Source organism: Doryrhamphus excisus, linkage group LG10, assembly GCF_037039965.1.
Source record: "Doryrhamphus excisus strain RoL-2023G ecotype Guam linkage group LG10, RoL_Dexc_Guam_v1.1, whole genome shotgun sequence".
Taxonomy (NCBI): domain Eukaryota; kingdom Metazoa; phylum Chordata; class Actinopteri; order Syngnathiformes; family Syngnathidae; genus Doryrhamphus; species Doryrhamphus excisus.
In genome coordinates, this window is record NC_136366.1 from 16,400,509 (window position 1) to 16,415,067 (window position 14,559).

Genomic DNA, 14,559 nt, shown 5'->3' on the forward strand with positions numbered 1-14,559 from the left:
TATGTTTGAGTCGTTTGGATGTTTTGTGGTCAAAAGAGATGCAACTCCAATTGGTTTTATTTTTGTTTCGATCAGGCCAAAGAAGCTGCGTTTTCATCCAAAGCATCTTTACCTCTCCGCCAAACAGGGAGAACTTAAGAAGGTCGTGCTCATGCTGGGTATGTCCCCTGTGCTATGCTGCTGTTTTTTATTTTGTTTTTTAATACTGTGGAATTTCGTGTTTTGTAAGATTTGATTTTGATGAAAATTGCTAAAAAAATATGACTTTGAAGCGCCGAAGAACTGGAGTCTGAGGCGGAGTGTCGAATTTGGGAGAAAACTTTATTTTTCTTGCAAACATTAACTTGCACTCTTTGCTACGTAAGACATGAAAGCCCCGTCTTTCAACCACAACAGGAAGCGGAAAACCCCCGTCCCTTGCGCCCACCCCTCCGGGTGGCAACCCCTCCCCTATCGATCATTCCGGGGTGAATTATGTCCCGGTAACCTACCACTACACAAGCCTCCCCAGAATTCCACCATAGTCAAAATCGACCGTGCGTGCGGGGACAACCGCACAGCCCCACCGTGTGCGCACTGCTTGCGGCAGGGGAGAAGGGTGTGGTGGCGTCCGGAATGAAGTCCCCCGGGAACACGCAAGACTCGTACATCAGCTCGGCCGACGATGCCTGCAGGTCTTCCTTTTTGTACACAGTCCTGGTTATCACAGTTGTTGACTTGTTAAGAATGGATAGTAGTTCTTTTAGAGCTGGGACACTATAGGCACTGTGGCATCTGCAGTGATGCATTGTGGTGAAGGGGAACTGAGCCAAAAGGTTAAGCTCTCAATTTACCCGTCAATCTATGTTCCTACCCTTACCTATGGTCATGAGGTTTGGGTAGTGACCGAAAGGATAAGATTATTGATAAATGAGGTTTCTCCATTGGGTGGCTGGGCTCTCCTGCAGAAACTCTTGACTAGAACCGCTGCTTCATTGCATTAAGAGGAGCAAGATGAGCTTGCTTGGGCTGGATGCCTCCTTCAGTAGGCCTCGGGGGAAGACCCGGGACACTTTGGAGAGACTGTCTCTCTCAGCCGGCCTAGGAAATCCTCAGGAGCCGCAGAGAGGAGCTTGACGAGGGGGAGCAGGGGAGAGGGCTGCTGACCCTACGATCCGACCTCGGATAAGTGGAAGAACATGGATGGATCGACACTGTAGACAGTTCCAGCTTTATTATTTGTGTGTGTGTGTGGGGGGGGTTATTTGTTGAAGTATGAACAAAGCAACGTACGCTATATAAGTGCTGAGTTATTGGAGCGTACTGCATACAGTGAAGAAAATAAGTATTTGAACACCCTGCTATTTTGCTATTTCTCCCACTTAGAAATCATGGAGGGGTCTGAAATTTTCATCGTAGGTGCATGTCCACTGTGAGAGAGATAAACTAAAAAGAAAAATCCAGAAATCACAATGCATGATTTTTTAACAATTTATTTGTGTGATACAGCTGCAAATAAGTATTTGAACACCTGAGAAAATGAATGTTAATATTCGGTACAGTAGCCTTTGTTTGCTATTACAGAGGTCAAACGTTTCCTGTAGTTTTTCACCAGGTTTGCACACACTGCAGGAGGGATCTTGGCCCACTCCTCCACACAGATCTTCTCTAGATCAGTCAGGTTTCTGGGCTGTCGCTGAGAAACACGGAGTTTGAGCTCCCTCCAAAGATTTTCGATTGGGTTCAGGTCTGGAGACTGGCTGGGCCATGCTAGAACCTTGATATGCTTCTTACGGAGCCACTCCTTGGTTTTCCTGGCTGTGTGCTTCGGGTCGTTGTCGTGTTGGAAGACCCAGCCACGACCCATCTTCAATGCTCTGACAGAGGGAAGGAGGTTGTTCCACAAAATCTCACAATACACGGCCCCAGTCATCCTCTCTTTAATGCAGTGCACTCGTCCTGTCCCATGTGCAGAAAAACACCCCCAAAGCATGATGCTACCACCCCCATGCTTCACAGTAGGGATGGTGTTCTTCGGATTGTACTCTTCATTCTTCTTCCTCCAAACACGCTTATTGGAATTATGACCAAAAAGTTCTATTTTGGTCTCATCTGACCATAAAACTTTCTCCCATGACTCCTCTGTATCATCCAAATGGTCATATGCAAACTTAAGACGGGCCTTGACATGTGCTGGTTTAAGCAGGGGAACCTTTCGTGCCATGCATGATTTCACATCATGACGTCTTAGTGTATTACCTACAGTAACCTTGGAAACGGTGGTCCCAGCTCTTTTCAGGTCATTGACCAAGTCCTGTCGTGTAGTTCTGGGCTGATTCCTCACCTTTCTTAGAATCATTGAGACCCCACGAGGTGATATCTTGCATGGGGCTCCACTCCGATTGAGATTGACCGTCATGTTTAGCTTCTTCCATTTTCTAATGATAGCTCCAACAGTGGACCTTTTTTCACCAAGCTGCTTGGTAATTGCTCCGTAGCCCTTTCCAGCCTTGTGGAGGTGTACAATTTTGTCTCTGGTGTCTTTGGACAGCTCTTTGGTCTTCGCCATGTTACAAGTTAAAGTCTTACTGATTGTATGGGGTGGACAGGTGTCTTTATGCAGCTAACGACCTCAAACAGGTGCATCTGATTCAGGATGATACATGGAGTGCAGGTGTACTTCTAATGGGCAGACTAACAGGTCTTTCAGGGTCAGAATTCTAGATGATACACAGGTGTTCAAATACTTATTTGCAGCTGTATCACACAAATAAATTGTTAAAAAATCATGCATTGTGATTTCTGGATTTTTCTTTTTAGTTTATCTCTCTCACAGTGGACATGCACCTACGATGAAAATTTCAGACCCCTCCATGATTTCTAAGTGGGAGAAATAGCAAAATAGCAGGGTGTTCAAATACTTATTTTCTTCACTGTATTTCTGAGTGTTCTTTTTTTGTTATGATGCACTATACAGTGGATGGTATCGACCCCAACTTTAAGATGGAATCCCAGAACAAGCGCACCCCTCTTCACGCTGCAGCTGAGGGAGGACAAAAGGAAATCTGCCACATGCTCGTACAAGTAAGAACTTAGTAAGCAAGTTATTTTCTGTGTAAAGCTGTAGCAATTGATGGTTTGACTGATTGGTCTTCACTTTCAAATTGATGAAAACAATAAGTAACATGTATTACATCAGGGGTCTCAAACTCAATTTACTTGGGGGGCCACTGGAGCTAGGGTCTGGGCGAGACTGGGTCGCATCAGGTTTTCCAAAAAAAAAACATTTATTAAAAACAGAAAAATGGTAAAACTTTGTTTTGGTTTCAATTTTCTACAAGAAAAGCTGTGATAAAACATTCCACTGTTCTCAAATATCTTACTTTTTATTGTTCTACACAAAATAAGATGAAAAATAAATAAAAAAATCAAGAATAAAGAAAATCAATCAATCAGTAATAAATAAATAAATATAATAATAATAAAACAGCAAATAATAAAAACTTAAGAAACCACATATAGTTGGTGGGTAGACAAATTATTTTTTCAGATTAAAATGAACAAAGCATTATTAGAGCCCTGTAGACATGACAAAACACGACTATAGTCACATTTATACTCTTTTTATTTACAACATATTGCGCAACTGCAGGGTCTTGAGACACATGCTAACTCGCAAACTAGAGAGCTAGCGACCTAAACGGTAGCCTTCAAGTTATTTCCTTTAAACTTAAATAGCCAAAAACTTACCACTTCCACACGGATAGGGAGGATAACTATTAACAGTTATTTAACCTTTAACATGAACATTAATCAAACGTAATATTTTTTTCTGGGTACATGATACCATACAGCATCCATATCAAACTTGCGCGGGCCGCACTAACATTAAACTTTCTATCAAGGCGGGGGCCTCAAACTAGTGTCCTGCGTGCCACATTTGGCCCGCGGGCCACGTGTTTCAGACCCCTGTATTACATTAAACGTACTGACTTCATTACCTACCGACTACTGTAACAGGTAGACACTCTTCTAAGGATGCCCCATTTAAAGTCTTCATTGAATTCATCATTTCAGAAACCAATTTCTTTGTCAAGTGTAAACTGATGTGATATATAAGCAAGTTTTTTTTTTTATCCCTGGTGTAAGTATGTTTCCTGGTTCTGCAATGATGTCATGATGTTTCTTCGTTACAGGCTGGTGCAAACTTGGACACATGCGACGAAGATCATCGGACACCACTGATGGATGCGTGTGAGAACAACCACATGGAGACGGTCATGTATCTGCTGAGAGCAGGCGCCAGCGCCATGCACAAGGTCGGACCAGAAAAAAAGATCTTTTTGTGTATGAATGACCGCTGTCGGAGCTGAAGGCTTATTTAGCTAACTGGTCAATGCTGCATTCTCTTCCCAGGATGTTGAAGGGTTCACGTGTCTCCACCTGGCGGCCAAGTCTGGTCATTATGACATTGTTCAATATCTTCTGTCTACAGGATTTGTCAACATAAATTGCCAGGTCAGTAACCATACCTGTCAACTCTATTGTTTTCACCAGGGAACTACTGTTTTTTTTCTAGTTTCATATTTTTCCTGTATTTTGACATTCATGACAACAATATTAACTGTCACTCAAACAGCGCCATAGCCAGTAAAGTCAGGCCGTGGTTGAAAGCAAATTTTCTATTTATTTCCTAACAAATGATGGAAACATTCTTCAATTCTGTTCCTTGATCCAAACTCCTCTTAATGTGATTGTTCTGCTTTTTACCCCCATTAGGATGATGGAGGTTGGACGGCCATGATCTGGGCCACAGAATACAAACACGTGGACCAGGTCAAGTTGTTACTGTCCAAAGGAGCTGACGTCAGCATCAGAGACAAGGTTTTGGCTCAGGACAAGCTGTGTTTGGAATCTTTACAACGGAATCACAAACATTTCTTTATTTTGTAATTTTAGGAAGAAAACATCTGTCTTCACTGGGCAGCCTTCTCTGGCAGCGTTGAAATCGCCAAGCTGCTCCTTGACGCACACTGTAATCTCCAGGCTGTCAACATCCATGGAGACTCTCCTCTACACATAGCTGCTCGGGAAAATCGCCTGGATTGTGTAATGTAAGTCGCAAACTAATGGATTTGTTTATTGGGGTGTGCAATATGACACAGTTTGGTATCAAATAGATGCCAAGTAACTACAGGGCCAGTATTGCCAAGTAAGTAGGACTCGGCAATATATATATTTACATTGAGTACATCATCAAAACCAATCATATCTTTGATATCGATTTGACTGGATTTGCACTGTATCCCCCTCATCCCTGCATGCAGGAAGAGGGAGGAGGGGCAGAGCAGAAGCTTTGGTCTACAGCAGGGGTTTACCAACGCTGTGCCCGCAGGCGCCCATGCGCCCACGTGGACCACTTAAGGCGCCCGTGAGGCATCTTCTAAAAATAGCACTGGTCACAAATTATTATTGTTATTTTGTGCTTTAAATTTGGAATCAGAATTGCTTACATTAATGTATTTTTTAATCATCTTATAACATTCATTCATTCATTCATTTGAATGACACTCACATTCATACCTATGGACAATTTGGAGTCGCTAATTAACCTAGCACGTTTTTGGAATGTGGGAGGAAACCGGAGTACCCGGATAAAACCCACGCATGCACGGGGAGAACATGCAAACTCCACACAGAGATGGCCGAGGGTGGAATTGAACTCCGGTCTCCTCGCTGTGAGGCCTGCGCGCTAACCACTCGTCCGCCCTGCAGCCCGGAACCCAGGTCATACCATTTTATTTTGAAGGGTACTCAACACATGTCAACTAAGTATGTCAACATTGGCTTAAGCACTTTTTTAAAATTAATAATGACGAAGGGCGGCACGGCGGTTGAGTGGTTAGCGAGCAGACCTCACAGCTAGGAGACCAGGGTTCAATTCCACCCTCGGCCATGTCTGTGTGGAGTTTGCATGTTCTCCCCGTGCATGCGTGGGTTTTCTCCGGGTACTCCGGTTTCCTCCCACATTCCAAAAACATGCTAGGTTAATTAGTGATTCCAAATTGTCCATAGGTATGAATGTGAGTGTGAATGGTTGTTTGTCTATATGTGCCCTGTGATTGGCTGGCCACCAGTCCAGGGTGTACCCCGCCTCTCGCCCGAAGACAGCTGGGATAGGCTCCAGCACCCCCGCGACCCTTGTGAGGAAAAGCGGTAGAAAATGAATGAATAAATAATAATGACGACGGCACTGGCGACTAGACAGGACCAACTTAAGCGGGTTCCACTTTATTAAGCTAATGGTCTTGTTGTTGAATCTGTGCTTTTTACCTTCCAGGCTTTTCTTATCTCAAGGAGCGGATGTTTTTCTCAAAAACCGTGAGGGAGAAACCCCCCCAGACTGCTGTGGACACAACTCAAAAGCCTTTGCAGCCCTGCAAGCCCACAAGAGAGAAAAAGACGCCAAGAACGTCAGGCTCAGTCTATCACAGGGAAAAATCCTTCACAGGTTCAAATTGATCTCCACTTCCCTTGTGAATGTGAGGTGTAAGAGGAATGCTTATTAATAGTCGTGCCATAGCGCTATAAAGATATGGATGTGACCTTGGCTCTCATGAGGTTAATCATGGCATACATGAACGTGTGGCAACCTGAACCCACAACATAATATGTGTGGTCCGTATACAGTGACATCGCTCTTGGGCAAGAGAGAGTCGCCATTCCCTGTGTCAACTCCATAGACGGAGAACCCTACCCAGACGACTACAAGTACATTCTTGAAAACTGCGTCACCTCCCCGATGAACATCGACCGAAACATAACACACTTACAGGTGAGCTGGTGCAATGACATTCAGTCGTGTTTTTTCCTCTTTTTTCTAAAATGACAGACGTTATTGTTAGGGCTCGAGCACTGACCAGTGCGAAAGCCCTATTGTAATCGTTCCGTTTTTTATTCTGACGAAAGGACGGCCATTTTGAGGGCCTTAACATGCCCGAAAACTCACCAAATTTTGCAAGCGCGTCAGGTCTGGCGAAAATTTCGATCTGGTGGGGGTCCCGAAAACAATGTTCCAAAATTGACTCTCTAGCGCCACCTTTAATTTTTGAAAAAATTGGCCCCCGCCACCAGTTTCACCTATCGTCACGAAACTTGGTGGAGACGTCTATCGTGACAGGACGGACCAAAAAGTCTCAAGAACCCATATTGGAAAACGAACAGGAAGTCGGCCATTTTGGATGGCGGCGGCCTTTTTCGTGCCAGAAGTTGGGGTCGTATCTCGACGAACTTCTCCTAGGGGGTTTGACCAAATGAGTCCGTTGTTGCATCAACGGACACTAGACGGATGGCCGACGTTAAATTGCGAAGGATTTTGGGATATTCCATACGATGTGGGCGTGGCACGCCCCCAAATTTTGCCCATTTTCATATGTCCGGGCCTTGCACGCTGAGCGTAACTGTAGACGTGAATAACTTGGCTCCACGTGGTCAGATCTTCATCATACTTGGTACATGTGATCATGGCCCCGCCCCGAAGGTCCCCGTAGGTCACTTCCTGATTTCGTCGCAGCGCCACCTATTGGCGACAGGCTAAAGGCGTGTCATCTACATGAGGCCTTTTCTGCCAGGAGATTCATCAGATGAACATCGGGGTCACAAGGTCACTGCCTGACAGCCTGGTGAAGCCTGTTGATGGACCATGATGCAGGAAAAGCGCACGTGGTGGGCGTGGCCTGGCGGCGAATGCTCAGGCCTCGCCATTTACATAGAAAAGGTCATCATTCGCCCGCAAAAGGTCGCATGGGCTTGAAAACTCATAGGGGGGGTCAGAATCCAGGCCTGAGCGGCCTGGTGTGGCCCCCATATGAAACCAAGCCAAATTGACTCACTAGCGCCACCTAGAAGTTTTAAAATAATTATCCCTCGCCTCCCGTTGCACGTATCGGCATGATTTTCGGAGGAGACATCACTCGTGACAGGACGCACAAAAAAGTCTCAATAACCCATGTTCTAAAACCAACAGGAAGTCGGCCATTTTAGGTGGCGGCGGCCATTTGGGGGCGGATGTATGGGTCGTATCTTGACGAACCCCTCCTAGGGGGTTTGACCGAATGAGTCCGTTGTTGCATCAACGGACACTAGACGGATGGCCCACGTTAAATTGCGAAGGATTTTGGGCCGCTCCATAGGATGTGGGCGTGGCACGCCACCAAACTTTGACCATTTCATATCTGGCCCTGCCTGGTGTCTGGCCTTGCCTTGAAGCAATGTACATCAAAGTCAATACACAGTTTGACTGACAGACTGATGATGTCAGTTGATGGACTATGATGTGTGTAAAGCACATGTGGGGGGCGTGGCCACGGCGAATGGTCAGCCTTCGCCATTGACCATCAAAAGGTCATCATTTGCCTGCAGAAGGTCACAGGCTGCTGAAATCTTACACGTCAGGCCTTAATCCAGGCCTGAGCGCCCTGGTGGTGCTCCCATGTGACACCAATCTAAATTGACACACTAGCGCCACCTAGAAGTTTCAATTCATTATCCCTCGCCACCCGTTACACGTATCACTATGATTTTCGGTGGAGACGTCTATCATGACAGGACGCACCTAATGCTCCAGAAGCCATGTTCTAAACACAGCGCCACCAACTGGTGGAAATGTATATCTGCCGTAACTTCCTGATTCATGGTCAGATTGTCTTGAAATTTTTTTTGGTGTGTTGGGTCAATCTCTGGTCTGTTATACTGTGTGTACATAGACTCTATAGCGCCACCAACTGGTGGAAATGTATATAGCCGTAACTTCCTTCCACATGGTCGGATCAGGCCCAAATTTTTTCTGGTAGTCTGGGGTACCCTCTGGTCTATGACTGTGTGTGTACATCGACTGTATAGCGCCACCAACTGGTGGAAATGTATATAGCCGTAACTTCCTTCCACATGGTCGGATCAGGCCCAAATTTTTTCTGGTGGTCTGGGGTACCCTCTGGTCTATGACTGTGTGTGTACATACGCTATAGCGCCACCAACTGGTGGAAATGTATATCTGCCGTAACTTCCTTACGCACGGTCGGATCGGCCCCTAATTTTTTCTGTTGGTTCGGGGTACCCTCCGGTCCGTTACCGTGTGGGCCAACCACTCTATAGTGCCACCCACAGGCGGAAACGTATATCCGCCGCAAGGACCTACCGCGTGGTCCGATCGTCGTGAATTTTTTTATGGCGGTTCGCGGTGTCGGACGGGACGTGACCGCGCACCCGCCTCGCCGCCGCTGTCGCCCCCTCCTGGCGGAAAATTGCAAGTGCCGTGACTCCCTTACCGCTTATCCGCTCGCCGCGGTTTTTCGTACGGCGCGTCCGCGCGCCCGTCCGGTCGCGCGCGCGACCCCGACCCGCGCGTACCCCCGACCCGCGCGTACCCCCGAGCGCGTCGGGGTGCTCGAGCCCGCTCATCACTGCTTGCAGTTTTAATTATTATTATTATTATTATTATTATTATGATTTGTGTCCAAACAGTACTGTGTTTGCAAGGAAGACTGTTCTTCAAGCGTCTGCATGTGCGGGCAGCTCAGTCTACGATGCTGGTACGACAAGGTAAGGTGGTCAAATTAGCTTGTTTAATGAAATGGGAATAAATAAAAATGAATAACGACATAGAAGGTAAGATGAATTACATTAAAAATGGAACATAAAGATAATTGATTGCATTAGTACAGTAAAACTGCTTGGGCAGTCATAAGGACAGAAAAGGAAAAAATTTAATGGAATGAAAAAAAATCAAAAGCATGAAAAATGTAGAAAAAAATGTAAATAAAATAATGTGAAAATTTGAATAAGGATAAGCGGAATAGAAAATGGATGGATGGAAAATTTGAATACATGAAAAAAATCTGAAATAAAATGTTAAATTTCAATACATACAGTGCCTAAATATAATTTATTACATTAGTAAACAAGAATACCAAAAAATAGTATTAAAAAGTAAAAATAAATAAATAAACGAGAAAAAGTCTTAAGCAATACAAGTGAATACGAATAAATAATAAAATAAGAATAAAGAAATAGAAAATGAGATAAATACAAAGCATCAACATGCAGTAATTGATTGAATAACTAATAATTAAGTGACTTTAAATAAAAAGAAAAAAAGGCAAAATCATAAAAAATACAAAAATATATAATTTATAATAATATTGTTTATTTATTGTTTATATAACAATAATAATCTATAGTATCATGTAATATATAATACAATAAAATAAAAGATAAATAATAAAAATTCATTCATTTTCTACCGCTTATCCTTACAAGGGTCTCAAGGGTTGCTGGAGCCTATCCCAGCTGTCTTCGGGCGAGATAGTATTTATGACCATAGAAAATCAGTAGGGTTGTCAAAGGTAACGAAAGCTTCCTTTTTTTTGACGTATAATTAACCACCACCACCACCTATTTGACCCTTGGCCCACACCGTAGTTTTCTAACTGGCTGAAAACTTTAACTTCTTACCTTCCTAAAATAAGTCATGGTAAGATTCTTTTTTTTTTTTTTTTTTTTTTTTTAGGTCGGTTGTCTCCTCCCTGAATTCTCCCGTGAGGAGCCCCCTCTTATCTTTGAGTGTAACCATGCTTGTTCCTGTTGGAGGACCTGTAAGAACAGAGTGGTGCAAAATGGACTCAGGTAGGCACAAGTTTCATTTATTTCATACATTGTTATGGTTTGTTTGTTGAAATGACAAGTGACGAGTCTGTTATTGTATATGTATTCCAGTACCAAGCTTCAGCTCTTTCGGGCCGGTAAAAAGGGCTGGGGTGTCCGGGCACTGCAAGACATACCCCAAGGGACGTTTGTGTGCGAGTAAGTCGCCATTGCTAATGAGTAACCTGTTAATATTCATATCACTGTTAAATCCATTCAGGTGAAATATATTCTTGTTCATAAACAAAAGCACATCCTAATTTTGAACAGGTACATCGGTGAGATCATCTCAGAAGCAGAAGCAGAGATGAGGCAAAATGACGCTTACCTCTTCAGTTTAACTGATAAGGTACGCTACACTCACAATTCACAGTCCTCTGGGGAATAACAAAGGGTTTAGTTTAGCATCAACGTGCAAACCTGCGGCACTAATATGTAGTTTGAACATGAATTTTTTAGTCATCCGTTCCAAAAGGTGCAACGAAAGTCAAAGCCGGAACAAATAGTTTCCCATAAGAAACAATATAACTCCAATTACTACCAGACATAGGTGGAAAAAACACATTTTATACAAATTAGAATTATAAATTTGGAGTACCACGGATAACCCAGCTCTTTGATGAAGATGAATAACACTATTGAATTCAATAAATAACAAAGTACAAAGGTAGTACCTCTCCTGTCTCCTCCTCGGCAACCAGAGGGTAAAAGTGATGTTAAAATGTAAATTTATCAATTGAGTTTGTCATTTATAAATATTTTTGCATTGTTTTAGGCCAGCAAAATTATAATTTGTATAAATGTATAATTTATAAATTATTGTTGAATTTAATAATAATAATTTATAAAATGTTAAAATTATTAAATTATGATATTACATTAATAAATTATAATTTTCTATTTTTAAATGTTATAAATTTATAAATTATTATTATTAAATTTATAAATTATTATTAAATTTAAAAATAATTTATAAATTATAAATTTATACAAATTATAATGCATTATACAAATTATAATGCAAAATATTTATAAATGGGAAATTCAATTGATAAATTGAAAAAATTTATAAATTATTTTTTAATGTAATAATTATAAATCTATAAAATTAGTAAATAAATTATTATATTATATTAATAAATTATAAATTATCATTTTTAAATTTAATAATAATTGATACATTTATAAATCATTATTTTAAATTTAATAATAATAATTTATAAATTATTATTATTAAATTTATAAATTATTATTATAATTTACAATTTACAATAAACAATAATTTAGAAATTATAGATTTCTACAAATTATAATTTTAAAGTATTTATAAATGGCAAATTCAATTGATAAATTGAAAAAAATGTAATTTATAAATTATTTTTAAATTTAATAATTTATACATTTATAACATTATTAAATAAATTATTATATTATATTAATAAACTATAGATTATTATTTTTTAATTTAATAATAGATAAATTGATAAATTATTATTTTTAAATTTAATAATAATTTATAAATTTTTAATTTATTATTATTAAATTTAAAAATAAATTATACATTTATACAAGTTATAATTTTGCTGGCCTAAAACAATGCAAAATATTTATAAATGGCAAATTCAATTGTTAAATGAACATTTTAACATCACTTTTACCCTCTGGTTGGCGAGGAGGAGACAGGAGAGGTACTACCTTTGTACTTTGGTATTTATTGAATTCAATAGTGTTTTTCATCTTCATCAAAGAGCTGGGTTACCTTGCCGTGGTACTCCATAATAAAGCACAAAGACTGAGTCAGCAATGTGTAGGATGCTTTGTTTCAGCACTCGATTCCACAGTCCAACATCCTGGTTATTACGTGCTTTGTTTGGCTATACAATATACAACACGGGAAATGGGGCGTATAAATAACTGAGGTAACCCCGTTTGTTGACCTTCATTGGGTTACTTTTATCTTCAACTCTCAGGAGTGTGAAGAGGCTGGGATGCGAATCAGCAGCGTGGTTCTATAGCAGAATCTCCAGGTTGGGGCTGAGGTCCTGAGGTGGTGAGGTGTTCAGGGCACGTCCGACCCAATGGATGTCAACAATTGGCTTCCACGGTCAATACCGGGGTAGCGGACACTCAGTTATATACCACATACAAGTCTGTTGAATGGTGTAAAAGCACACAGAGCTGCCCCACACACATACACAGACACCTGGGTGGGGAGCTAATGCCCCCCACCCTTTTTTCATTTTGTCTGTGTACGGCTTTCGGTGAAAAAATTCCACAAAATGTGTTTAGTGGCCTGCACTTTTACCCAAACTCTTATTTGTTTGCCATCTTTAAAATGTGGGATTTGTCTTTCAGCTCATTTTCTCATGCTGTTTGAGCCTTTCATTATTATTATTTTATCTTTGCCTTCCAGCCACAAGCTCAGTACTGCATCGATGCTCGTTTCTATGGAAACATCAGCCGATTCCTCAACCACATGTGCGAGCCCAACTTGTTTGCCTGCAGAGTGTTTACCACACATCAGGACCTGCGTTTCCCACACATTGCCTTCTTTGCTAGTGAAAACATCAAGGCAGGAGAAGAGCTTGGGTAAGAGGATTTTTTTTATCTTCATCAATTCATCCCTTAAACATCTGGTTGTCTCAGTAGGTTTCAACTTGAAATTTGAAAGAGGAAAAGGAAGACGCGACGTCCGTAGAAAAACATAGAAAACTTGTTTATGGCCGTTTTTAACATTATTAGAGCTCTCATTCATTTTCTACCGCTTTTCCTCACGAGGATTGTCGGGGGTGCTGGAGCCTATCCCAGCTGTCTTCGGGCGACAGGCGGGGTACACCCTGGACTGGTCGCCAGCCAATCAGAGGGCACATATAGACAAACAACCATTCACACTCGCATTCATACCTATGGACAATTTGGAGTCGCCAATTAACCTAGCATGTTTTTGGAATGTGGGAGGTACAGCATTATTAGAGCCCTGTAGTATTTAATAACACCCCTATAGTGACTTTTTTGGTCGTGTTACCCAATATAGTAGACATAATAAAAGAAATAAATAAGACATAATATAGACTCACATGGCAGCACGGCGGTCGAGTGGTTCGCGCGCAGACCTCACAGCTAGGGAGACCAGGGTTCAATTCCACCCTCGGCCATCTCTGTGTGGAGTTTGCATGTTCTCCCCATGGCGACTCCAAATTGTCCATAGGTATGAATGTGAGTGTGAATGGTTGTTTGTCTATATGTGCCCTGTGATTGGCTGGCGACCAGTCCAGGGTGTACCCCACCTCTCGCCCGAAGACAGCTGGGATAGGCTCCAGCACCCCCGTGACCATCGTGAGGAAAAGCGGTAGAAAATGAATGAATGAATGAATGAATGAATAGACTCACATGTTAGCCTTAGGAGAGTTCCTGGTTGTTGTTACTTCCTGCAGTGGCTGTTGTCTCGTCATTGTAACATTATGACACCGAGTGACGACCCTATTCTCAGTCGGCCTTCGCCACTTTCAAAATATCAAAATATTTCAAAATTATTTTTGGTATTCAAAAATATCAAAAGACAAGTCATATGTAGTATTCTACATTGGTCAGTAGGTGTCAGTAAGGTTACATTGATTACATTGACACTACCTTACCTTATATTACCTTAACTTACACGCAGAGTACTGACATGACATGATTCATCCATTCATTTTCTGCCGCTTATCCTCACGAGGGTAGCGGGAGGGTTCGGGCGAGAGGCGGGGTACACCCTGGACTGGTCGCCAGCCAATCACAGCACATATAGACAAACAACCATTCACACTCACATTCATACCTGTGGACAATTTGGAGTCAGAGTACCCACACATGCAAACTCCACACAGAGCTGGCTGAGGG

The 14,559-nt window shown here is 41.9% G+C and overlaps 1 protein-coding gene across 1 annotated transcript in view; it reads left to right on the plus strand.

Annotated features, from left to right (window-relative positions):
* ehmt1b (euchromatic histone-lysine N-methyltransferase 1b) overlaps positions 1-14,559 on the plus strand; it is a 30,399-nt gene that overhangs the window by 14,679 nt on the left and 1,161 nt on the right. Inside the window, exons 13-25 of the mRNA XM_078794211.1 lie at positions 76-158; positions 2,957-3,063; positions 4,176-4,298; positions 4,396-4,497; positions 4,759-4,863; positions 4,939-5,093; positions 6,320-6,490; positions 6,670-6,814; positions 9,502-9,579; positions 10,547-10,662; positions 10,753-10,839; positions 10,951-11,029; positions 13,094-13,269. Of these exons, the coding sequence (XP_078650337.1) occupies positions 76-158; positions 2,957-3,063; positions 4,176-4,298; positions 4,396-4,497; positions 4,759-4,863; positions 4,939-5,093; positions 6,320-6,490; positions 6,670-6,814; positions 9,502-9,579; positions 10,547-10,662; positions 10,753-10,839; positions 10,951-11,029; positions 13,094-13,269 (1,527 nt within the window). The remainder of the gene's footprint in view (positions 1-75; positions 159-2,956; positions 3,064-4,175; positions 4,299-4,395; positions 4,498-4,758; positions 4,864-4,938; positions 5,094-6,319; positions 6,491-6,669; positions 6,815-9,501; positions 9,580-10,546; positions 10,663-10,752; positions 10,840-10,950; positions 11,030-13,093; positions 13,270-14,559) is intronic.